General features: G+C 40.5%; 1 protein-coding gene across 1 annotated transcript in view; it reads left to right on the top strand.

Annotated features, from left to right (window-relative positions):
* Nucleotides 1-27908, top strand: part of LOC115354625 (protein kinase C-binding protein NELL1) — a 227583-nt gene that overhangs the window by 37366 nt on the left and 162309 nt on the right. Inside the window, exon 4 of the mRNA XM_030045058.1 lies at nt 10003-10173. Within this exon, the coding sequence (XP_029900918.1) occupies nt 10003-10173 (171 nt within the window). The remainder of the gene's footprint in view (nt 1-10002; nt 10174-27908) is intronic.

The following is a 27908-nucleotide window of genomic DNA, read 5'->3' on the forward strand; positions in this document are numbered from 1 at the left end:
ATGATCTTCCATATATCATTATCTGTGAGATTGTAATCATCTCAATGCAGAGAAAGGCCAAAGAGGGGAGCTTATCGATAAAGCAAGCATTTTATGATTGTTGAATTTCATTTTAGACTGGTACATAAATGGACTTAGATGATCTCTGACAATGGCTGTTGCACTTGTTTGATAATTGGAACATATTGCATTGTAACTGAGCTGTAATGTACACCCTAACTACAGTGACAAGTACACACTCTATGGACTTTCTCTCTGGGTAATATTTTGAACATTGATGATGTCTTTTGGCTACCCTTTTTGAGAGTTTCCATAAATGAGTTGAACATTATTACAGAATGCAATAGCCGAGGGACATCAGTGAGTGGCAGCAGTGAGCTCATCCCCGCCCCCTGAGAAACTATATAAATGACATGATTTTAAAGGGCATGGAAAATTGATTTTCCTCTTTTTTTCTAGAGGTAAAAGCCTTCAGCTGTGTAAAGTGTAGACAAAGTGCGCAAGAGACAGAGTGTGTATCTGTGCATGCTGAGTCTCAAGGAAGGAGCTAAATAGTTCTGGGTTGACTAGTGGGCTCTATGTGTGTATATGTATGTGTGTGTGCGTGCGTGTGCGTGTGTGCGCGTGCGGGAGCATACACATTTGTATGAGCACATATCATGTTTCACTGTTGAAGAAGAATGTATGGCACACATTTGGCCTCCACTGTGCTCCTAAGGTGACCCTGACAACTGCCATATTAGTCTCCCATCCTCTCGATTCCCTCTCTTTCCCTGGCCCCTCTCTCTCTCTCTCTGTCATTACCTACAGGCATAATTGTTGCACAGCAGGCTGGCCAAACAACAGCGAGGCTAAATGGAGCCAACTGACTGTAATATCCTCCTTCAGGCTCCCAAGCAGAATGACACGCACCAGGCAGCATATTTAGCTCTGAGGAGTGCTTGGACTAAGCAAATGTTGCATTAAAGGGCCACTCAGCGATGTTCAAATACACCCAATGGTGAAATGGGGCATGGAATGGAAGGGGAGGGTTCTTCCTTTTAAAATCAACCATGCAGCTCAAAGCATGGATGTGTGGCATTTAGGTTGCCACACCCTTTAAAGCTTGGATACTTTGACATGTTACGTACTCAGATTCTACAGAATCAATCTTTATTGGACTGACTTATATTTGTATGAGTATGTATTTATACTTATATATTTAAAGTGTTTCATTTTCCTTGAAAAATTGTGCAATATAGAGTTTCATAAAGGAGGCATTGTGGTGCTTGTTTACTAAAGAAAAACCAGCGAAGCCATTCTTTTGTAAGGCTGAATGATCTGACATCTATATGTTTGTGTGTGTAAGTAAGACCGCCACACTGTGAGTGTGATTAAATTTAGACAGATGGACAAAGCCTTGTCTGGCTTGATGCAGACCGGTGCTCCATTGTGACTCTGGATTTGCTCTGAACCTCTGAATCCTCTCTGTAGGCCCTATTAGAGCCCTCAGCCTTTGCCCATTCTTCCCCATTATAACACAGCCCTTCCATTCAGCCAGCTAAGAGACAGCTAGCTTTACCACTCGGCAAAATCCAATCATACATTCCTCTCTCCCTTCTTTGCTTCACCATCTCTCTCTCAGCACAATCAAGCCATCCTCTCTTGCCTCCCACCTCTTCTTCCAGCGCCACTCTCCCAGTATGATAATATCCTCCTCTCCCCTCCTCTCACCCTCCACTTGCCTCATCTCAAAAGGAAAACTCCTTTGAATGCAAGCATTTCTTGGTAGCCACTGCATGGGAGGGGGGGTTTATTACTGCTCCAGTAGGCTGAATAGAACAAAAGGAGCCTTTTTCTGCCAAGCCAGCAGTTTTCTCGGTCCCAGGAACACTCCTATTGTCACCTAAGGGGTGGTAGCTCTGTGATGAACTAACTCAAAGCCCCATCTCCACTGCCTCTCTCACCTAAGCACTTAAACACCAAAGATGCACAGCCAGCTTCTCCAGCTGCTCTGTTCATATTCTTGCCCTTTGTCACAGTCTGCGAGTCTGTTTCTCTCTCTTTGACTTAGTTCATCACTAAGTGCTTACAGGTCCTTCTCTTTCAAAGAAACATGCTGAGTGGATTTTGATGTGTGATGGTGTTGAAAACATACTCAAATGGATGAGAGAGACATGTATAATTAGACTGTCTGACAAAGGTTTGAGAGGCATAGTGAGTAGGCATGGTAATGGGAAAGTCTGGTAAATATTTGGCCTACACCAAGAGTCACTTATGACATTTTCATAATTATGGATAGTTCCATGCATATGTGAACATGAGCAACTCTCACTCAAAAGTTTATGACCTGACAAATGCCAGTCATCAGTAGAAGTCATCATTGGTGGGCATTTATTTATTTATGGTTTATTTTTATGGAGTTTGTCTATGAGTATCATAGTGTTTTTAGCAGATGCCAATTTGCAATACCCAACTCTAAAAGAACTTTTGTAAAAATAAGAGGTAAAAATCGGAAATCAAAGCAACACACACACACACACACACACACACACACACACACACACACAAAAACAACAACACTCATTTAGCAGCAACATAATTACAGAAAATTATGAAGGACATAGTCATAAACAGAGGGCGAAAGCTAGACATGAAAACAGGTTTATTGCTGTAATCATGTCTAGCTACCTTGTAATTTTAATTTTGTGAGCAATTTTTAAATTATTACACAATTATTACACAAGCGCTGATAACATAATGTCCGATGAGCGCTGGGATAGGCTCCAGCACCCCCTGCGACCCTTACGGATAAGCGGTTTAGAAAATGAATGAATGAATGAATGAATGAAATGATACTATTTAAATTATGGATCAATTATGGAAAATCATCAATTATGGAAAAACACACAGGGTCACAGAGTATGTTAAAATATATATATCAGTTATTTTAAGAAAAATAATTATTAACATCATTAAAAATAATTTTTGGCTGTTATTTTTTTCTAGTTTGCCAGTCTTTAGCAGGTTGGTAATGGGGTGGTCAATGCTGTGCCTCATTACCACAGTGGTGATCTGTGTCTACTGATTCTGTGTTAAAAGTTGTGCTGCTGTATTTTGGGAGCTTTGTTTTCCCATCAGATGGGATTTGGTTCTAAAGGAACTGCTGGCTTCTATTATGAATTCCTGAGCTTCCAATGACGAGAACAAGAATGGGCCGGGGTCTTCACCTCTGAACGATTCCACTCTACATATTCCAGTGTTATATTTCTCCCTGACCAAGAAAATGGATTAATTAAAATTGCTGGCCAGGACTAACAGTATCTTCTCGTGCATCTCAAGCTTCTGAAACCTGGTTATCTCGCACTATCCCAGATGGCACAGTGGAATGGCAAGACTACCCGCTAACTCAGGCTGGCTGCAATACAGGATTTTGCTCTTCTTGCCCAAATTCACTGTCTTTATTCTGCAAGCTGTTTTACTCACAGAGGGAGTTTTTGCTCAATCATTCTCGCTGGCGTGTACAACCCCCTAGGCAAAAGTGAATGAAATGTGCAGGCCTGTTAGTGGGACAGAGTATGGCATGGGAAACCAGACATCCCAACTATGCAGTCTTCATTCTGAGCGAATTGATTTTTTAATAACTGTAGCTTGAGAAATTAAATCCCCAAATTTGAATTACTGGTCGGCTGCACCGTATGTGAAAAGAAAAAGACTATTTGCATCACTTTGGAAGGTGAAGTTTACTCAATTTGTTGGGCCACCCTGGGCAGTTCTGACCGTGCAGCTGTGAAGCAGGTACCATATGGACAGAAAATGAAGAAAGCCAAACTGAACTGCATATTGTAGCAGTGCAGACTGGGGGGTGTCTATCCTTGCATTTTAGAAATCTTTGTGTCATTAAAGCACAGATCTGCAAAGTGTCATAAATCTTATTCTCAATCAGTTACAGTTTGTCTAGATCAAACTGGTTAGTGGATGAGAGCAAAGAGAAGAAATCACTGGTTCCCATGTCAGAATCTGGGTTGCTGTCTTCTGCTGCTTCATGTCTCTTGTTATTGCTCCATTGCTGCCTGTCACAGTTTAATGTCACTTGCTCATCTGGACCTCCCAACAGATAAAAGAGGTGGGACCCTGGCAGTCTGTCGCTGTATGCATGACACTGATGTGTGCTCTCCTCCATCCTCTAAAGTCAGCAGCAATGACTATACCTACTAGTGATACGTGATCAAGAGTTTTTAATACCTGCACTCATCCAACCTGTTATGACATCCAGTCCCCACAGCCCTGAACCCAACCCGCAGACCTTCTAATTTAACATGTTTGATGTACCTGTCTTATGGCCATCATATGTTATTAAATTCCTCCCAACTCAAGCAGATAATGTAGTCTGTAATGGTGTCATCCAACAGGACAACCTGCCCAGATCCCTCCCAGACCTTATGTTTTTGGCTCTCTGTGTGTTCAACCTTAGCATTTCCCATTTTGAACTTTTCTCTGACTAAGTCCACCATAGTGTCCGTGGTAGCCTCTTCTTTCTGATAAAAAACAAACAAACAAACAAAAAAAACAAAAACAGAAGCTATGAATACCTGTTAAGGAGAAAAATTCGTATGTGAAGCCTCAACACTCTAAAATACATACACTGACCAAAAACACAGTCACAAATCACAAAAGCTTCTTGTGTGTGTGTGTGTGTGTGTGTGTTTGAGAGAGAGAGGGAGTGACAGAGAGAGGGAAAGAGAAGGTGGATTAGTAATGCACAGCCTATACACAGTGTTTGTGTAAGTTAGTTATGACTTACTTTTGTTTTTTTTTTTTTTTTTTTTTTTTTTTACTTTTGACCTGCTTGCCTGAAACAGTGCTATTTTCTAGTAAGCTTACTGGAACCCTCCTGACCTGCGCGTTGTAGGTCGACCTGTGTTTCACTTGTACCTACTGTACCTGCTGCGATCTGGCAATCAAGCTGCTTATGCCTGTGCACAACACCAGCTGGATTTTGAAAGGTGTATCTCAGTGTGTCTCACTTCCTGGAACTGTTACTGATGCGAAAAAAAAAGGGTCTCACTTCAGGAGGGGCTTTGCTTTGACTAAAAGGTGGGACTGTTACCTGACACTAGGTTATGGTTGATTGCCTCATGTCATGCTGTGCTGCCAACAACTTAACACTGAACACACTTAAAGGTGTGAGGACGAGAATTGACTTCTGCCTTATTATGCCCTACAGATCTGTAGCTCAGCTTGGAAAAGCTGTTCACACTGAACCTGTCTACCATCACTCTCAAATGGAATATCTCCTGCTAAATCAAGAAATCCCAACCAAGGTTGTTCTTTTTGTGACAACTGAGGAGGCACGATGTCTCATAGCCAGTCCTCGTCACATTTTACAGGTCAATAACTGAAAGCATTCTCCTGTCCACCATCGCAGTCTGGGTTTGCTCCGTCCTCTCCAGCTCCATGGACAAGCTCTGGTGTGTTGACCCTCCCGTCTGAGCAGATAATTGGCTGTCAGCTGCCCTCCATAAAATAGCGGCATGACACTGAGGTGAAGAAGAAGACAGCATGATGTACAGCCAACTCTGCAGTCCAGGGGAAACATTTCAAAAACTTTTCTGTTGGAGATGGTACCGATACGTTTTGACTGAAGACGTCTTGTCACCTCAACAAGTTCTTCCAAAAGCTGCTGCCTTGCAGCTGTAATGAGACTCAACTCCCTGACACTCTACAGGCTCTGGACCCCAGGATTAACTCTCTGTAAACCTACCGATGTTACTGCTCATTTATTACCCATGAATTAATTACACAATCTTGTACTCCTTTCAGGCGGTGCTGAAAACCGTGTAACTTAAGTCTTTGCACCCTCTGCTGCTTCTCAAACTCAGGAGAAGCTGATCTGCTGCAATAAATATTTGTTTTGATCTGTCTGGTCCTACGCCGTAAAACTACCCAGTGCTTCCTTTGGGATTTTCTGTAAATACGTGAGTTGGTTCTTGTGACCTAGGTTCACTCTTGGGCCTGCCTTAGGATCAGATCTAGTGGGTGTTATCATTTAGGAATGGATCTCATTTGAGTATTGCAATTCTTGTTTTAATTTTCTTCTTCTTCTTCTTCTTCTTCTTCTTCTTCTTCTGTTGAATTTTGATATTGAATTTTCTGTCTGTGTCGCTGTGTGCAGACACATTTTTGTTCAGAAGTTAAGAACATGATATGATATGATCAAAATTTCATACTTAACACCACAGGTTCCTGCAACAGAGCAAATGATTTGATTAAATTTTGGAGCACCTCGCTGCATACATTTGCATATTAATAACAAAATTATTTTGTGGAACAACTGTAACTCCTCAATGCATTAAGAGTTCATATTAATACAACCCATGTGAAAACAAGTATATTGACATAGAAATATTTGCTAATTAATGCATTGATTAGCTTAATTAATTAAGTCATTAGCATGGCTGGTTGTGTTTACTGTAATATGTCATGGTGACTGTGGTGGACCATTAGACAGTTCAAATGCCTCCTCTAGCTGTGGTGGCAATTATTTGGCTGGGGGATGAGGACAGTTAAATAATATTAAGAAAATAGTAGCAGGTATGGTACACTGAGACAGTGTGCTAGTGGACACTGACCTCCTATATACCTCTGTATATTTAATGCCATTGTACCTGAGGGCACATAATATCATTAATGTTGAATGTATATACTGAGAGTGATGTGCAGAGGCTACTGCAGAGTTTGGCTCTCCTGTTATCCTTGCACCATGTGCCAGTATATACACTGTCTTGGAGGCAGTGGTTCAGAGATACAATGACAGCTTACCCAGTAACACAAAGCCCTTTGGCCGTACTGTATTTGTTGAATAAAGCGATTCTGATTCTGTTATCACATCATCTGGAGCTTGTCAGTGTGTGGGCACCAAAAATTCATATGAGCATGTCTTTTCAGACTGCATTTACAAAAGTCCTGCCACAGAAAATCTGATATCACCCTAACTATAGTTATAGTGTAGTTGAACACAGTGTCCACAGAATTGGTTTCCTATGTATCGGCTGTTCTTGAGCTGTTTATGTTCTCCTTACACATTCATCCTTTTAAATTTGATTATAACTTATGCCATGAAGCTCACAACAAGCATGTTTGGAGCAAGATACGTTTAGTTAGAACGACAGGTTACCAAATCTCTGTCAAATGAAAGAGCTACTTGTGACTCCATGACAAAAAAAAAAAAAAGTCAGTTTTACATAGTGTAGTTCAGACAAAAGAAGAGACACAATAGGTGTGATTGTTATACAAGTATCTGTATTATGCTTTAACATGTCTGGAAACACAGAAACACAAAATGCTTTTAAAAATGTCACTTACACATTTAAATTTTTTTGACATTAATATCTTTATTAGATAGCTGAAAACAGAGAGAGGAAAGATTGGGAGAGAGAGGGAGCAGATTCAAAGGGCCAGATTCAAAGCCAGGGTGACACCTTATGCATGATATACAGCCTGCACTCTGAAACACCAGGATGGTATGCAAACATACTTTTATAATTACAATACATTTTTGTTGAAGAAATAGCTGAATTTTGAATATAAAGTAATGCAATTCCCCAATTAGCATACATCTAAACACATTGTAATCATGGGGCCTCCCTCTACCACTACTGTTCAAAGGTTTCTTTGGTCTTTGATGTGCAAACATGAATATTTTTTTGAAAGATTTGGAATCACACATTAATGATTGGTGGGTCTTTTAAATCCATACAGTTAGGATCAGTTACAAGGCAGCATTTCAAAATGCAGATTACAGAAGATTGAACAACAAAAATAGCCTTCAAAAACAAAAATAAGGCTTGATGTGTATATGCAGAGAACTGTTGAAAAACAGCTATCATTTTCAATGTCTGTCAGCCAAAAGATTAATTACCAATGGACAGCAGGCCAATACATTATTCCCCTTTACTAAATATGCAGTACTGTGGGATACAATAGCTACCACTAAATGTGTCATAAAGTAAATGCTCGGTGTGAAGTGGAGTTAATGCATTTGATGATTATTTTATGAGTCAAATCAGGATAACAGTGTTTTTGCTCAGTGAGTGATTCCAGGCCTCTCAAAGCCCAGAGGAGGCTTGCATCAGTGGAAGAGGCAAAGCTGGAGAGCTCTTGTTCCCGTTTTGCTGTTCGTTCAATGCAAATGATTCTTCTCCAGTTGACAAGTATCAGCAGCTCTCCTCCAGTATGATTGAAATGAGCTGTCAGGTCACTGCCCAACACAGCCACAGAGTGATGTATTCATTTAATTTCAGACTGATGACATGCCATATAAATCCCATCTGCAGGCTCTCTCTCTCTCTCTCTCTCTTTCTCTCTGTCTCTCTCTCTCTCTCTCTCTCTTGCTCTCATTTGATGCATGTAAATGCAATTTAATGTCCTAGAAAAACATTTTCCTGTGATGCCTGTTAATTTACTCGGTGATAATTGTTTTAATATTAACACAACCTGCTGTGTGGGCGGCTGATGGGATATCATTAGCTCTGTGGAAAGGCTTTGGCTCGGTGGGCTGAACTCTACAAGACTCCAGATACTGATGAACGCCGTAAGAGAAATCCTGCCTGCTCATTTCTAATATGCAGAGGCTGTAATGTTTACATCATGTCTTTGAGCTACTAGACAGACAAAAAAGTTCACTCTTTAATTCATGCTTGGCCAATGTGAAGATTATGTGGATTTTATGTTATGAAGCGCTTGGTATTTTTGTTCATGCGAGTTCTTGTGAGGTGTTCTCACTTTCATTCATTTTCAAAAGAGAGAGATAAATCTTCTATCCCATAACCTCGGTTGATATTCCATGAATTATTTTTACCCAACCTTTTCATAAATATGCATGAAGACTGGTCAGCTTTTGGGCTCTATCCATCTGTATGTGTGACTGTATATTTACATATAAAATGTCTGAATGTAGTTTCCAGCAAAGTTTGGGCTATATGTTTGAGAACTGTGTGTGTGTGTGTGTGTGTGTGTGTGTGTGTGTGTGTTTGTCACATGCACTTTCGTCTCCACTTTTTCTCCATGGCCGAGGGTGTGTGCATGTTTCTAGCAGTAAGACCTCCAGTGTCGGGGTTACTTGCAGCCAGAGGGAATCTGAAATGCCATGACTGGTTGCCTGCGGCTCTTGGGGTCCTGTGGTGTTTGCGGCTGGTCGGCTCTTAATTTAACATGGCTGATGAGGGCTGGGAACACATGGTGCACATACTGCAGAGAGGAGCTGCAGATCATATGCCTACAGTCAGACCACAAAGTGAATATTGAGCAAAATAGAGACGGACAGCTCTGTCTTTTTTTTCACAGGAGCCTTAAGTGTTTCACAGATCAATTTTCTGTTTTGCTAGACATATTTACAAGCAACTCTATACACAAGCCCTAAATTGAGCAATCACCTTAGTAGGGTGGTGTGTTTAAAATACCAACTTGTTGTCCTTCAACTATACACACGTTATTGTTGTTTGGCAGGTGGGTAATGAAATTCTGCTGTGTGTATCCTAGGGTTAGGCCAATACTGACATTTTATGAAAGGGAAAAATCCAGCATAAACACATTTACACTGTTTGAAAGCAGGAATTGACAATTTACATTTAATTTGTGGTGCTGTTTTGCTCTTTTAGGGTGTAATTCTGTTTTTCTGTCAGCAAACCGCCCAAAAATGTTGCACATAGAATAGAGAGGAACAACAGTTCTCTCTATCTAGTTCTTTCTAACATTTATATAATAGGAGAAAGAAGTGTGCTCTCCTTCTTCGAGGCTGGATTTTTCCCTGTATGCTTGTTTAACATTGCCAATCTATGAAGAAGCATTTGAACAGGTTGGCATGGAAATCCGGTCTAAAAATATCAACATTAGCACTGGACTTAAAGAATCCATATTGTTTAAACTCTTGCATGTTCCCTGCCGTACTAAGATGCTTCATAACCTCAAATGGAGACATTGGGTATCACTAACATCTGACCTCTGCCATCTCCTGTCCTGCAGTTACTTTGAGCTGGAGAGCAGTGGGGTGAGAGAGGAGATCCGCTATCACTACCGCTTCAAAGGCAAGCCTCGCTCGGAGTCCTTCCCCTATCGCCTTGCAGATGGCCAGTGGCATAAGATAGCTCTCACCATCAGCGCTTCCCACCTACTGCTGCATGTAGACTGTAACAGGTAACACACATACACACACATCCGCACACGCACACACACAGGACAGAACACATGCTGAAATACCTTGATATCTCTGTCACCCGTGGCCTTGCTGATTTTATTTTTACCGTGCTGTTGTGCAGTGAGACGTCTAATGAGCTGTCTGTATTTATCAAGGTAAATATTTGTTCATGAGTGTCTCATTTTGAATGAGATGCTGGTAACAGTGTTGACAAGACACACTATCCAAAGACTCACACACACACACACACACACTCACACACATGCATACTGCACAATATGAAGGCGGCCGTAACCTCAGATAGCTTGTCGACGGTGTGTGAAGCTTACTTTACTTTTGTGAAGTTCCCATAATGAAGTAGAAGAAGGTAACAATGATATAATTGCTTCATTGATCCGGCCGTGAAGGACCTTTTCTGAGAGAGCACTCAGTCAGAGCTGATCTATAAACACACACTGCAGGGGTGACAATTCATCTTAGACCTCACAGTCCCTACTAAGAGTAAGTGAAGCTTCAGTTGTCCTGTCTTAATGCTGGTGATAGACAGAGACATGGTGAACAAGCAGTGCAAACTTGTGTATAGTTAATCCTTTGTCACTTCTCACGGTTGAAAAGTTGCCTTCATGCATGTGAGGAATTGTGTTGCATTGATCCTGTTAAGAAACCTTTTATTCCCATCAGCATATCAGGCCTTTCGCTTGCCAGTTAATTACCACCTCAGCAGTTAACTTTCGGCCTTGGCTGCTGTAGCGATAGAGGTGAGCATCATACTTTGAAGTGTTATCAGAACAAAAAAAGCCCAACAAAATTGGGTATTATGGTTGATTCCTGATAAGAATAAGAATTGAGTTGATTATGGTCCTCAGTGCTCTTTCATGAAATATTTTAGAACAAATAAATCAAGATTTAAGAGATCAGACTGATCATCTTAAATCTATTTGGCCATGATTGTGTCAGTCAGTTGGTCTGTATGTCTGTTGGTCGATCTGTTGGTCTGTAAGCAGTTGGGCCCAGAGCATCATATCTCCAAAGTTAGTTAAATGATACAGAATGTCTTAGCATTTATTGGTACTAATCACAAGCTGTTCCACAGAGAATCTGGGAATATACTCTGGGGACCTTGGTGGCATTTTGGCTGAAAAATGTGCCACAGTGAAAACCTTTCCTACATCCCTGAAACCTTTTCTTTTGGCTGAGTTAGGCCTAAACATTTCAGTTAGAAAATATTTACTACATTAGTTACACTTATTTTTTATAAATAAGTGGCTTGTCTACAAGTGTAGAACATCGGTTCAAGGCATACTGTTTTCCCTCTGCACCGGTTCCCTTGGTTCACACGGAGCTTCAGCCAGGAAGACTATCTTTTGCTCATGAACATAGATGCTTCTCTCACACATGCTCATTCATAATTTCCCCATGTTGTCACAGTGTTCCTTTGTTGATGTGCACTACAGCTAATCTTAAGTGGGCTTAAAAATAGCCTATTTTTTTTTTTTTTTTTTTTACCCCAGAAATGCAATTTAGGGCTCAAACAATGAACATTTGATGTTGTAAAGTGAGTGTTAGCAAAAAGCAAAAAAAACCCACAAAAAAACCCCACAAAAAAACAAACAAAACAAAAAAACAACAAACAAGTAATAATAATAATGACAAAAAAATACAGACGAAGGCAACCAACTTATTTTCTACATTGTATATTAACACTGCAGACATCAAACTGTGAAAGAACACATGGAATTATGTAGTAAACAAAAAATTGTTAAACAAACCAGAATATGTTTTATATTTTAGATTCTTCAAAGTAGTCATCTTTTGCTTTGATGACAGCTTTGCACACTCTTGCTACTCTCTCAATCAGCTTCATGAGGTAGTCCCCTGGAAGCCTTTTGTTGTAAAGAATGTCTTCCTCCAACTCTTCGGCAAAGCACTCATCCTCTCCTGGATCCCCAAACTGACAGCAGGCAGGGAAGGGCACATTACACCACTGCTTGAGGAGTTTTCATCACTGATATTCATGGTTGTGTTTCAGAGCATGCTGTGAAAGGCAAAATATGCAGTGTTGTACACCGGGGTTTGGAAACTGGACCTCAGGCTGTCATGGTGTTGGCTGCTAAGAGTGTAGAATCCAAAATCTTTGTAATCACTGATGTCCTGTGTACTGAAGTTAAAGCTCCGTGGATTGCCAGTGTAAATCCTGGATGTGTAAGCTTTCCCTGCCAGGTCATCAAGTAGCATCCCAAAGGGCAGGGCATTGAACTGAAAACGCTGCAACTTTCTAGCCTGGAACTGTGGGCTATAAAGTCTGTGTAAGTCCTCAGCTGGTATCCCAGGGAAATAGATGAGCTCCAAAAAAAGTGTTTCAGAAATAGATGCATTCGTTTGGGCTGCCACCCAGTTCCCCAGGCCTTTAAGGATATAAGTCTCATTGGGCACCACCAGGTCTGAACCTTGACCAGGCTTAGGTCATGGCTGTCGAACAGATCAGTGCTTCACAGTTCGAAGCCAAATAGCGAAGACGGGTTTCCTGCAATCCCGTATCACCTGTAAGAACTGTGTACTCATAAGAAAGAGTTTAGGGTAAGTAAAGTCGGGTCCTCTGAGATAAAACATCGGAAAAGTTTTGTGACCTTATTCTGAAATTCTTGTAGACCCCATTAAAATGCCATCTTAAGAATGCACCAGGCAGAGGATAGAGTAATGTTTATCTGTCATGTGGGGAGGTACCTGGAATTTAAAAATTTTCATTAATAACAGAGCTGGTGACACATAGGTGGTGATTCACGGTCCATTTTTATGTGACAAAGCTTTTGACATGTGGACTGCAGTTGGAAGTGACATCAGCGCTGAGTCTGCTGAAGTTTGCCTGTGAGGTATGGAGGAAAGAGTCCACAGAGGATGAGCCCTTAAGCACATCTTGTGTCTACAGTGTTGTTGTGTACAACCACAGCACTGTCGAAGTACCAGTCATGTCCTCCGTTGAACAGCTCCCCCAATTGAAACACAACGCTTGAACTGAGGTCCAGAGGATACACCTTCTATCACTGAGACAGATCAATACAGGAACTGTGAGTGATATGGTGGCAGGGTGCAGAGAGCAGAAATTGCCGTGTGACTAAAAGCTGGAAGATCTTATCGCTGTGGGTTTGTAAACTTTATTTCTTCAGTTAAAGTCGACTGAGTATGCGCTTTTCAGAATCACTGCTTTACACTTGTATTTGACCTGAGAGCTGCCTGCCACACCATAGTCTTCTATTGCTTGACTGACAACCACAACCACCGAGGAGCAACTTTGGGTGCTTTAATCAAAGACATCTCAGCAGGAGTTATTAGAGAGGGAAGGACATTTCTCTTTTAATTTCCCTGCTCATATTTTCTCCTGGCAGTCTGGGATATCTTCTTCTAACCCTTTGGTAACAAGCCTGTTTCTCTGAGCTGTAGGCTACCATTGACAGATGTTGAGCCAGCTTTAAGCAGAACATTACAGTAGTGAATTTAAAGATGCAGCACAGACAGAATTTATACCTCAGCTCCACGGTTGAACACTACCTTAAGTCCCCCATCACCCCACCTGTCACAGTGCATATACAAGTGTGCACAAGTTAAATTAAAAAAAAATGGCTCCATGAAACAATATGGGAGCATTCGTACACCTCCAACTGTTCCCCCAGTAACAGATAGTACATTACTTCCATGGTCTTACCCTGACCTGTAAAAAAAAAAAAAAAAATAAATAAATATATATATATATATATATATATATATATATACTATATTGCCAAAAGTATTCGCTCGGCTGCCTTCACACACATATGAACATGAGTGACATCCCATTCTTAAACCATAGGATTTAATATGATGTGGGCCCATCCTTTGCAGCTAGAACAGCTTCAACTCTTCTAGGAAGGCTTTCCACAAGGTTTAGGAGTGTGTTTATGGGAATTTTTGACCATTCTTCCAGAAGTGCATTTGTGAGGTCAAACACTGATGTTGGACAAGAAGGCCTGGCTCGCAGTCTCCGCTCTAATTCATCCCAAAGGTGTTCTCTCGGGTTGAGGTCAGGACTCTGTGCAGACCATTCAAGTTCTTCCACACCAAACTCGCTTATCCATGTCTTTATGGACTTTGCTTTGTGCACTGGTGCGCAGTCGTGTTGGAACAGGAAGGGCCATCTCCAAACTGTTCCCACAAAGTTGGGAGCATGAAATTGTCCAAAATGTCTTTGTATGCTGAAGCATTAAGAGTTCCTTTCACTGGAACTAAGGGGCCGAGCCCAACGTCCGAAAAACAACCCCACACCATAATCCCCCCTCCACCAAACTTTACACTTGGCACAATGCAGTCAGACAAGTACCGTTCTCTTGGCAACCACCAAACCCAGACTCGTCCATCAGATTGCCAGACGGAGAAGCGTGACTCGTCACTGCAGAGAACGCGTCTCCACTGCTCTAGAGGCCAGTGGCGGTGTGCTTTACACCGCTGCATCCGATGCTTTGCATTGTGCTTGGTGATGTAAGGCTTGGATGCAGCTGCTCGGCCATGGAAACCCATTCCATGAAGCTCTCTACGCACTGCTCTTGAGCTAATTTGAAGATCACATGAGGTTTAAAGGTCTCAAGCTATTGACTCTGCAGAAAGTTGGCGTCCTCTGCGTACTATGCGTCTCAGCATCCGCTGACCCCGCTCTGTGATTTTATGTGGCCTACCACTCCGTGGCTGAGTTGCTGTCGTTCCCAATCGCTTCTACTTTGTTATAGTACCACTAACAGTTGATTGTGGAATATTTAGTAGCGAGGAAGTTTCACAACTGGACTTACTGCACAGGTGGCATCCTATTACATTACTATTACAGCACCATGCTGGAATTCACTGAGCTCCTGAGAGCGACCCATTCTTTCACAAATGTTTGTAGAAGTAGTCTGCATGCCTAGGTGCTTGATTTTATACACCTGTGGTCATGGAAGTGATTGGAACACCTGAATTCAATGATTTGGATAGATGAGCGAATACTTTTGGCAATATAGTGTATGTATATATTTCAGTGGCTCAGTGTGGAGCCAATTAATCTCAGAAGTGCCATAGACTGAGCTCACATTTACCTTAGACTTTCAAGCTCAAATGTAAAAAAAATAATGAGCTCTGCAAATATGTAAAAGCCATAACCTAAGTTTTATGTAACATGGTTTCCTTTCGTGGTTTATGTCACAATCAAGCTGATGATTCAGGTATGTTGCTCTAAACTTTTTTCATTTTTGCATCTAACACCAGCATGCTTGGAAAAAGAGCAGTTATTTGTCCCCCACCCTAAAGCTGTGCTGAGACAAGCTTGTCTCTGCCACACTCTAACACCAGAAAGCAATCACAAAACACAAATTTAAGGGTTATTATGATAATAACATGTAATCTACAAAATTGTGACTTGGCACATATGCAGAGTTACAAAACTGTAACTCAGTACATATGCCTAATCATTCACAATGGATGATGTCTGTTTTGAATTCATCTGAGTTGCCAAACAAAGCTTGGTGGGTTACCTCTGAATGCAGAAATGTCATGCCAAAAGTTTTTTGGCATATACATAACATGCTTGTACTTGGGGTTAATCCTGTTTTTATTTCCATAGGGCCACAGTCAAGTAGAGCTTTATTACCTTTGCCAAATTTGGCAATCCTATGGCTTCTATTGCACCAGGGAACCTGAACCGGGGACACACCACTTTGTCTGCACTAAGGTCCCTGACATCATTACATACAGTCCCCCAAACTCGATCATGGTAGATCTCTACATGTCAACTAAGAGGAAATCTGACCTTTAACTAATGTCTCCTTCCCTTTACTCTAGAAATCAATTACACGTATTGTAAAAGAACAATTTCAGTCACTCGCTATGCAATCAGTCTCTCCCAAATATGTTGACAACACCTTGGCTAAAATAGACTTAGAAGCAGCCCCTCTAGTGGTCTGTAAAAGAGACAGAAGTGGTTGCATGGGCTGTCTGAGCAAATGAATGAGTTAATTACATTGACAGGTGAACTATCACTCACAACTGGAGCCAATTTCCTAAGCATTTAACAGCTCATTATGTCTCTTATCAACCTAATCTTAGGCATAAGGGACAGTGATACAATGCCACTGAGGGACTACAGCTTCACAGGATGAACAGTGTACTCACCAGCGGATAAGTTAGCAGTCAGTAAGTGGATGCATAATAAATAGCAAAATTGCCTGTATTTCTATTGCAGGATGAAGCCTGTCAATTTTGGGGACCCCATGCATATTCTCCCAGTGCTACCAGTTAAAACCACACTATCGACCATATCTACTAAATGTTTGCGGTGGTGATAATACATCTGCATGTGTAAAACCAGCAAGCTAATCAACAGAATAAATCTGTGTGCAAAAGCATTTTTATGCATGCAGGCTGAGCCACATATTTTAGGGCATATTAATATGCATTTTGAAGCATGCCGCTGTGAAGGCGCAAAATAGGGGAGGTGTCCATTCAAATTGACAATGCTGAGCATTTTACTAAATGGAACAGTTGTTCAAGTACTTGGAAATAGTGTGTTGAATTTTATGCTGAGGAAAAGTTGGTGCAGTGGCACAGTGACTTTGACTATGGCTGCAGCATCGTTTGTGAGAAATGCTCTGATATTATATTAGTTGTGCAAGAGAATAGCTTCACATTTGGTAAACTGACTGCTAACATAGGCTATGCATGTTTGAATTCATTTCATCAGGTGACAGTGACCTCCTGAGCTGATCAATTGCTGTGTGTATCATGACTTGAGATGCAACACAGGCATGTTTGGGATCTTGAAATCAATATTCTGCCGCTTGGATAAGACTGGGTGAAGCTTGCTTTATCCTATTCACTCTCGAAAATGTGTGAGATTGTGGTGACATGTTACATCCTACCCAATTTGACATTATATTTACAAAGTGGTTTGCCAGTTGAGGGGGGTGCCAAGGGAGAGGATGAAGTCCTTTTTGAAAGAGAAGCACTCGATGATGGACGGGACACCAGAGAGGGCCTCAGAAATTATTTCAGTTGAAACAGATTTAATAAAATCACCATTCAAGAACTCAAGAGTGTGTTTTTTACTGTATATGGAAGAAAGAATAGCTTATAGGCCTGTTTAAACACATTTTATTCTTACATCAGCTATTTAATCAATGGACAAACATCAATGGACCGCAAATAATTGATTGCTGCCCAACATTTTGGATAACAGCAACTGCACATCTTGAATTTTTAAACAGCAATGAAGAAAAGCCACAAATAAAAGACAGGGGAATAAATGCTTATTTACTCAATTTTATTGGTGTATTTACACATTTTGTTCTCAAGGCCTAAGGCAACCTTTCTTTGATTTGCAGTAAGATAAAGAGGGCTGTGGCTCTGTGCCAACAGGGTTTTACGGTGTTGCCTGCACACCATCATCAGTGCCTTGATGCCCTTGGTGTGCTGTCATGAGTGCCTCAACATAGCCTCGCTGACATTGGAGGACTGAGGAGAAGGAGACATTTCCATGTGTGAGATGTCTTGTTCAATTTGTAGAGTTATTGTTATTATTATTATTATTATTATTATTATTATTATTATTATCTCTCCTCCATTATTCTTAGAATTTTTTTAAAAACCTCTTCCAGCATAAGGTCATCCAGGCTCATCTTCCTTAAGCAACAGGTGGCACAGGACCTTGAGGGCTCTCTAAAATGGGAAAAGTTACAAGGAAAACTTGTGAAATTCCACTGACATGCATATTGTTTTGATTGATAACTAAAATCAGCATGCATTTACTGATTTGGCGAAAGATTGCACTGATTTTTTCCCAAAATCTAGTTCCTTTAGCAATTGGGATATTTCACTTGCTGTTTTCACTGACCTTATCAGTCAAAATTCTTCAGTTATGAAATTCCTCTTTCTCCTCCTTCCCTGGTTTTCCTCCATCCATGTTTGAATACTGTTCAGATCCTCTGATGGATCTGTATTAGCATCCCCACAATTCTAATTAGCCAACTGCGTGTTGTGAAATTTAAATGGGATGTCATAGTAGATCACTTGCTCAATTAGGGCCAGCTGCGTTTGTCAAATTACAGCACACGGTAAATGCTTAGCATGCTCCTTAGTAAATAGCTTATGGGGAATAAGCTACATTTCAATTATTTTTTATTTTATTATTTTTTTTTTTTTGGAATTGCCGGCATTCAGATTGGCTAGTTGATAATACTTGTCAACTTTGGTGGCTCCATGACATTTTTTCTAGCACCACTATTTGACCAAAACAGTGGAACAGTGGTACAGGTGGAAGTGGTGGTTGTAACAATTACAATTTTCTCAGAATTGCTTGAGAATGACCTTTAGCAATTTGGTGACAGAGAGATAGTTGCCCCCCTCAAAAATCGCTGGAAACAAAACTTCTAAGTGGTATAATATATTTTGGAAGCACTTGTGTTAATTATAGATGTAAAACACTGTGTTTTAAAGATTGATGCACCCCCTAACATGCTAAATAGTGGTTTAGTCCTAGTGCAATTCCTGTTTTGACTCCAGCTCTTTGTTACAGATGTCAAATGTTTATTTCTGATAATGAAGATGATTATAAGACTGGTTGTCATACCAAAATCCCCTGTTTTGTAGATGGTAGCAGTAATAACTCTATATTTTTTAAGAGTTACCTCATATAAATAAGTTATGAGTATAATCTCCCCAAGAATGAAGGGAAACACACACGTGCACGCACACACACGCACGCACGCGCACGCACGCACGCACACACACACACACACACACACACACACACACACACACACACACACACACACGCATACACATATGGCAACAAGACCGTTCAATTTTAGAGGTAAACTGACATAAAATCAGTATCTCAGTGAGTGGCACTGTATCCGTTTACATGCCCATGAATACGAAGCACTGGGGCTAATTAATGTCAGGCGATATTTAGATTATAATATTACCATGGATCAAAGTAATGTGTGTGCCCTAATAACCTGGTTTATGTGAATTTGTGTAATAATTGCCTGCCACTCCACTGCACTGCACTGTGCCATGTTGTTTTCTTTGTAAATACATCTCAGTTACTGTGTTGTTTGACCTTAAACATACTATACACAGTTTGAGAAAAACAGAAGAAACCTATAGGCAATTAAATGGAGCAATCAATGGAGGGACTGAGCAGAAATTTAAGTGAATTAACAGGCGATAATACAATAGTTTCAGTATTGAATGAATTAAGTTAAGATGGAATTATTAGTGTGTATGTTAATTTACCAATACACAGTATCTGATACATCCTTTGTGCTGTTTAGACTGAGTGTTGCTGTAGAAATTTGTTTGGTTGTTTGAGGAAAGTAGGCCGGGTGAGGCTGGGCATGTCTCTGGGGTTAGTTAGTGTAGTGATCCCCTCATATCATGCTGTAGAGGTTTGGTTGAACTGGGACCGAGGAAGGGTCAGCAGGGAAATCATTTCATCCACACCCAGTCTGAAGCCTGATCAGACCCGTGCTCATCTGCGTGACACCGGGCAGCTGACCTCACTTACTTGAGAAATTAGTTTTGATATTGTCTTCAAAACGGCAGTCACTGCTGGTGATACCATTTGTCTGAAAAGTAACAGCACTCAACCCTCATGTCACTCTGCATTGTTATCCATCCACACTGAAGCTATGACCATCACAAAGCTGACACACTGCTGCCAGCCCAGGAGGTTTTTGTTGTTGTTGTTGTTGTTGTTGTTGTTGTTGTTGTTGTTGTTGTTTTTTTTTTGTAATCTGCAGCCAATTTCTCAGGGTACTACTGGCGAGTTTATTTATTTATGCATTTACTAAATCAGGATGGGATTTAGATTAGAGACAAAGAAAAGCAGTTTCCTGCTTCTTTTTGATTGCAAAGTGATTATGCACAACGGTTTGCCCGAGGAAAAAGTACACAAGGTTTTGCAAATATTTGCCAATGAAGTCATCCTGCCAAAATATAGAGCAAGTGAAGGCAGTGCTTTTATTTATAAGTGTCCCGCATCTTATTTGGTGCTCATATGGGCTTACATGACACTAAGGAACAGTAACCAGGATAGCCACATGACAAATTATAATGTACCGTTCCACAGATTCAAAAAGAAAACGTTTCAGAAAATTCAGTTTACAAAGCAGAAATGATCTGTTATGATGGATACTGTGTTCTCCGCCTTGCCTGCCAAGCATGTCCTATAAATCTCACCAGAACAGAAATCTCCATATTAAAAAAGCTAACCCAACATATCAGCTTTGGACATCCAAAAGAAATCAGTATTTCAAATCAGTAGTATGGATCTTTTCAGACAAATAATTCCTCTAGGCAGTGAAATACAAAATGAAATTGAACCCTTTGGTGCATAGCGGTCACTACAATGGACAGCTGTTTAAAAGTCATTTCCTCCTAAATGCAGTGGTTTCTATGGTGGAATTGCATATCAGCTATTAGAATGCTCTCTGCTGCTCCCTCCCATTGAGGTTTATGCAGAGACTGTCAATTCTTGTTGCTGAACACATATTAATACTAGTATCATGAGATGATAATACCAGTCCTGCATCCTTAAAGAAGTATGGAGACTCACAAAAGTGTTCATGCCCTAAGAAGAGTAAAAACACAACAAAAAAAATCTTGACTCAGGCTTTCATAATTCATGCATCAAAGGGTTAACTTTGACAACACCAAGACCACAAAAAAATAAAATATCCTCCTTCCATTGTTCCCTATTGTACCCCTTTAATAGTTTTTGTTTGACTGTATTTATACTAGACTGGTTATTCCTGAAAATAACATTCAAATCAGAAAGAGAAAATATTGCAGTGACCTCTCTCAACTAAGGGTAATTGTGTGCTCGATCCCAGTTAAAGATCTCTTTTTGGTCAATCGTTCCTCTGGCAACTGAACTTAGAGGTGAAAATCACTGGCATTTTCCGACAGAAGTGTTTTCCCAAATGTTTCCTCCAGCATTAACACTAATCAAGTATATTTGGCTTTAATTATGACTTTGCACAAGGATTCTGCAAGAATCCCAAAAACACCCTCAAACTCATCAAGCTCATATTCTTTCTAACCTGAGGTTCCCTAGCAAATTGTTCTTGTTTTCTAATTCAGCAGTGATTTCTCTCTACGACGAATAGGCCGATCAGCAGTTCCATTACCCTTGAAATTTAAAGCTATTAGATTTGTGCACTTAACAGAACTTTATTGATTTCAAGCCTCATTGAATGTGGCTTTTAAGCATTTGTAAATGCGAGGGGGTTCATCTCAAATCCTGAGATGGTGTCTTACCACATTGTTTCTTTTTTGGCCTTGACTGGTCATGGTTTACTGAAGCCACACCAGTCTAGCAAATCCCCAAAATGCACATGTTTGTTTAAATGGGTCGGCAAGGTTAAGTGACTCTGCAAAATGACTGGTCACGATCAGGGTCAGACTCTGCTCTGCTTGGTGTAAGAATTCATTGAAGTTGTGTCAGGTGCCTCCTCGCCTCATTTATCCAGCAAACGATTGTGACGTTCGCTGCGCACCATGCAAGAGTGGTGGTTATAAACTTAAGACTCGGCATTGGAAACAACAGGGAACCTTCTGATATTGAACCTGCCTAAGTACAACATTTGCACATATCAAAGCAAACAAACTTTCAAACAAAATTCTGAGGTAGAAGTAGACAAGGTGGGATGAGGACAAGTGTGTTGATCAAAAGAGTGTATAGCAATATCACAAAATAACCTTTGAAAATGATATTGATAGTACCTTACAGTGTGTGGTGATCTGATTTTGCATTAAGGAAGCACACTTGAGTCTGTTGGGAATGCTTATGATATAAGACGTTCGACTGCAAGGATGGATGGAAGTTGCCTCCCATTCGAGCAGTATCGCTGTACTGTAAAACACGGTTATGACTGTTGATGGATTAAACATTTCCAACAAAAAATTCAATCCCTTTGCTGTCGCTCCCATTAAAACCGCAATAATAAATTCAGACACAGTAATCAGTTCAGATGCTGACTATTTAAACTTATTTGACCCAAGTTGCTCATTACGATCATCATTATTAAATGAACTGAATGTTTCTTTTATCCTCCATCCATATTTTACATTCTCCATCCAGGCAGGAGCACAGAAATGGTCCTCAGTGCTCAATTCTTTGCTGTGTATTTCTCCATTTAGGCTGTCTGATTGGTCTTGGTTTGTAAAACTTTTTGGCTGTAGGAATAATGTGCACACTGCACATTATAAACAGTGGACACAATGGATTACTGTAGCTACCAAAGAAAGTATTTACCTCCTGCAGAGTAAATCATCATGCAGTATTTTGAATGCTCTTTAATTTATTAGAGCATGTATTCATTTAAATCATGAATCTGAAAAAACTTCTTGCTATGGCAGATGTTTGTCAAGAGTCTGTGCTTTTGGACTTTTGTGTCTTACTTTATGGACTCTTGTGTTTCTTTTACACTCATGATTTGGACTTATATTTTCTGTTTCCTTGTTCTTTCATGGTCTTATCAGCTGGTTCACACACCTGCCCTGCATTGTTTTAATAGCCCTGTCCTAATTGCCTGCCCTTGTTGTGTTGTTTCAACCAATCCTATTTTTTCTCCAGTCTTGTGCGCCTGCCCCCTCTCCTGATATGTCTAGTTTGCTCATTAGTTCAGTCAGTATTTAAATCTTGTTGTGACGTTGGTTTGTTGTGTTTAGCCAGTCTGTCATAACCTTGCATGCCTTCCTGAGTCTCTGTGAGCAACTTGCCTCTAGTTAATATTAATAAATCTGTCCAACTTTGCAAGCCTGGTCTCCTGTGTTTTGGTCTTCCTGCTCCACTCCATGTAACAATGTTGGTTGAAAACACTGTTACTTAAAATAAATGAAGAACTCAACATACCATAAATGAAAATGTTTTGAGATCTTGCGCTGCGGCGAAAAATCCCTGTTTAATGAACTTGGTTCATTTTGATATCCCTGTCACAGCCTGATTCCCCTGGATTTCTGTCATGTGAGAATGTCATTGTTCTCCTGTCTTTTTATTTAATTGTTCTGTGCTGAGTCAGTGTCTCCAAGTAGAGGACTCTCACCTTGAGTTGTGATTTAGACGTATTCTGGGAGTCTAGGAAATTTTCCTGTCTGTCCAACTCAATCAGTCTTTTAGAGGAGAGAATACATCAGACGTAAAGACACAAAACCATCATGCTGAGTGAGTGGAGATATTTAGGCAGCACTGCCCTCAGCTGTGGTCTGTATGAGGACTGTCATATGGGACAAAGTCACTGTGGGTGATGTGGAATTAACACAGAAGAAAATGCTGTTTTCCATAATAACTGAAAAAAAAAATGCTCACCCATATCATTTTGCAAGCATAAACCACCAGAGTAAAAGGCCAAATGTTATGTTACCCTAGGTTAGCCGGCCAAATGTTATGCTACCCTAGGTTAGCCTGCAAACCAACTGTTTTTGGTTTTGTTTTGTCTTTTTTTAGCCAAGTGAGAGAGCAGGCTGGGGTTCCACATCGTGTTCTCTGTAGGTCTTTTGATCTTAAATGGGTTTTAAAATATAGAAAGCTTTCCAGCAAAACTGAAATAAGATGTTTTCAACAGATTGAAGATGATACTGGCAACACAGCAGGGCAACGGAAACAGGTACAGGGATGCTAAAGCAAATAGGAAGGATACAAAAAGGGAGAACTGTATTCAGAATTAATGTAATGTTATATGTTAGTACCTTTTCATTTTGTGCAACATGGCGTATGAACAGAAACTGCAAGACACCTGTAGACATCTCCTTTGTAACATTTTCACTATTTATCTCCCTTAATAAATTGACTACATGACTTATTGATCTGAGACAAGGCCATTTAAATTGGTAGTCTAGTTTATTTGTAAGGGACAAATACAGAAAACACTGGCAGTTGCAAAAGCAGCACTGTGCACATGTGTATGGCCAAGGTTAATTTCCAAGCTAATGTTCCTTCACAGACTTGGATAATCTAGGATTCTTTTTAATCCTTGAAGACTAAAGTAGTCTATTTCACATTTCAGAGTAGCTGATGTAAGACTGAAACCAAGTCTATTTATAGCTCCGTGTCAAACTGCCGCCGTAGCTATGCCAGAGGTGCTTGTGGCTCCTGCTTGTGGCTCCTGCGTAGTCCTCAGAGGCTGTCGCTGAAGTTTTTCTGCACCTCTTCACAAATGTACCTGCACACAGGACAACGCAAAACCACAAGATCTGTGATTGACCCACTTGACCTCTTTGTGCTTCTTTACTATTTTGTCTCTCGATTGTCACTAAATGATGCTGGTTGTCACCTTTCGTTGTAAAAGTGTGCTAGCGCTGTCAGCTGCTCCCCAAATTATTCAGAGTGTAAGGTGTCACTAAATTTACCCAATTTCGCCTTAGGGATCAGTAGCATATTTCTGATTCTGAAATTCATGGTGAGAAATGTCCCAAAACATCACTTTGGACACTGCCACTGTGTCTGAGTAGTCTGTCTGTTTCAGTTACATAATTTCCCCCTTGTTTATCTGTGCATTAGTGCAGAATTAATAAAATGACATGGCTGTCTGTGTTCATCGATCGGCTCACTGGTAGTCCACAACAGGGAACCTACAGCAACATCAACTGTCCACTGTTAGCTGTTAAAAGTCACTAGAAGTCACTACATGATCATGATCATCATCTATTTTGCGTATCAGTCTGATCTGCATATGAGTGACATTACATTAACTAATGTATATGGTTAAGAGTTTGAAGTTAAGTTTGTGTATCTCCAGTCAATATGACTACTGAATTTAAAAGTTAATAGTCATTGTGGATTTCCACCAGCCAAAACGATGCTAGGTAGGCCTGTTGTTAGACGTGGGTTGAATACAATTCAGGGGGATTGAAAACTTCACATTTTCTAACATCTATATATATATATATATATACATACATATATATATATATATATATATATATATATATATATATATATATATACAGTACAGGCCAAAAGTTTGGACACACCTTCTCATTCAATGCGTTTTCTTTATTTTCATGACTATTTACATTGTAGATTCTCACTGAAGGAATCAAAACTATGAATGAACACATGTGGAGTTATGTACTTAACAAAAAAAGGTGAAATAACTGAAAACATGTTTTATATTCCAGTTTCTTCAAAATAGCCACCCTTTGCTCTGATTACTGCTTTGCACACTCTTGGCATTCTCTTCAGTAATGAACATTATACTGCATATGCCCTATTCATTTGCATTTTTGCAGCTCTGGTGGTGTGAATGACCCCACAGCAGCAATAAATAATGACAAGAATGAATACAAAACTATGAATACTAGTGAGCAACAAACAATACATGAGTTAAAAATGGGACACACTATTTAAACATGAATACTGGTATGATTTGAGCTTTGGTCTTCAGTCTAGATGAAGCTGAGCCTTAAAAGTAATCTTTGAAACCCTAAACCCATGTCTGAAACAGTTACTAGGTGAAGAGACACCAAGATCTAGGTGCAGTACATCTTGTTATCTACTTTATGTGACATTAGTAGCCTGGGGGTAGGATTAAGTACAGTTTGTAATTTTCCGTCTCAACATGGGCTTTTGAGGCACGCAAACAAGTTATTATAGCCTTGGGATGTGAAACTGCATATTATGTCTCCCTTTATTGGGACAAAATCAAGAGGTAAAAGCCTGAAGAGACAACTCAAGTGTTCCATATTATGTTCAGTAACAATAGCAAGGACCTCAGCCTTTTCCAACTTGACAACCTGTCTTATGTAAGCTAGATGACCATGTAAGTTTTGTAACTGTTGTTACTTACCTTGTTAGCATATCAGTGAATAGAATTGGGATCCCAATGAATAAGCTGAGCTTTTATTGTAAGAGCAATGAGGCAAACCATATTAATCACTGAGCTGAACAAATAAAATCATCAATAGAGGCTGAAAATTGCCTACCAGAAAAGGTGAGAGCCAGGCCAGGGCAGTCCAAAAGGCCAGCTGAAGTTCCGTCAATTAGAAAAAGTGTGCTTATACCTGTCAAAGGCTTTACTGAGCTCAAGCAGCACCGACTGACTGTTGGCTGAGCAGTCTAGGTTCATTAAGATGTCATTAGCATTCCCGAGTAATGTAGTTTAAACATTTTGATGTTTCTGAAACTCAGGTGGAGTTTGAGCCAGATTACATTTTTTGAAAAGGTTTTTCTATCACAGCTTGGATTGGCTTTGGTGCCACATCATATAACATTTTTCAGCTAAAAGGTGAAATATGGAAGGTCAATAAATTATTCACTCACTCATTTTCTCCACCTGCTTAATCATTTTCAAGGTCACAGAGAGTTGGACTCTATCTCAAAATGCAAAAAGCAGTGAAACACCCCGACCAGGGTGTCAGTCCATCACAGACAACACATTTAAACAGGCCACCGTGCTATTAATTATCAACAGATCTTAGTTATTGGAGCCAGAGCCATACAGTAAGTTAAACAAGAGGATGAAATGTCGAAATCTAATTAAGTAGACTTGAGCAAATATTTTGAGCAGACAAGCTTTTGTTTATGGTGTTGCCACAGTAACATGCTGTATATTCATTTGTTAGAGGGATGGAACATTAGAGCTGTCTGACCTGAGTGTCAAAGCTTCTTGTGGGGAAAACTATTTATATTCAGGTTTGAGTTGTGTACATGCTAAACTTTTTTGGGTGACATATGGTATCCACAATACTGACATTATTTATCACCAAATTTACACAGTTTATTTTAGAAAACTGCCTATAATTACCGGTGACGGCTGGTGATATTGGGATGGGTGAGCTACCAAATGCATTTTACCCTTCATTAGTTTACGCTGCAGCACCACAGCCAAGATACCAAGTTACTGATATATACTTACTGTATACCTTGTTATAGCAAGTGCTCTACAACACTATGCAGAAGTGTCCACAAGAAAGGCCTGATGCCAAAAAGCTCTCTGTATCTCACACACACGCCATTAGACTGTTTTTCTATGTACACTTTAGCACATATGCCATTTTTTAACAGAAACAAAATATGCAAGAATGATAGGTTACAATGTCAGAAAAGGGTCCACCCACTCCTGGAGAGGAGAGGAGATGTTCCAGCTAGGAATGTAAAACAAAACATGTTCCCACTGTTATGACTGCAAATTGATAGTGCAACTGTTTTTATCACAACTGTTTTGAAACACATTGCGTCAAACATCCATCCATCCATCCATCCATCCATTAATTTTCAGCCACTTATCCGGGACCGGGCCGTGGTGGCAGCAGACTGAGGAGGTCCACCCAGACAGTCTTTTCCATAGCGACATCCATCAGCTCCTCCTGGGGGATCCCAAGGTGTTCCCAGGCCAGCAAGGAGGCATAGTCCCCCCAGCGTGTCCTGGGTCTTCCCCGGGGCCTCTTTCCAGGTGGTTGTGGCCAGAACACCTCCACTGGGAGGTGGCCAGGAGGCATCCGGACTAGATAGCTGAACCGCCTCAGCTCCTTTCAATGCAGAGGAGCAGCGGCTCTACTCCTCGCTCCTTGCGGATGCCCGAGCTTTGTGTCCGCATTCTCATGGTCACTACCCAGAGCTTGTGTCCATAGGTGAGGGTTGGAACAAGAATTGACTGGTAAATCGAGAGCCTTGCCTTCTGGCTCATCTCCTTCTTGACCACAACGGTCCGATACAGCGACTGCATAACTGTTGCCA

The sequence above is a fragment of the Myripristis murdjan genome, chromosome 3 (assembly GCF_902150065.1).
Source record: "Myripristis murdjan chromosome 3, fMyrMur1.1, whole genome shotgun sequence".
In the NCBI taxonomy this organism is placed as follows: Eukaryota; Metazoa; Chordata; class Actinopteri; order Holocentriformes; family Holocentridae; genus Myripristis; species Myripristis murdjan.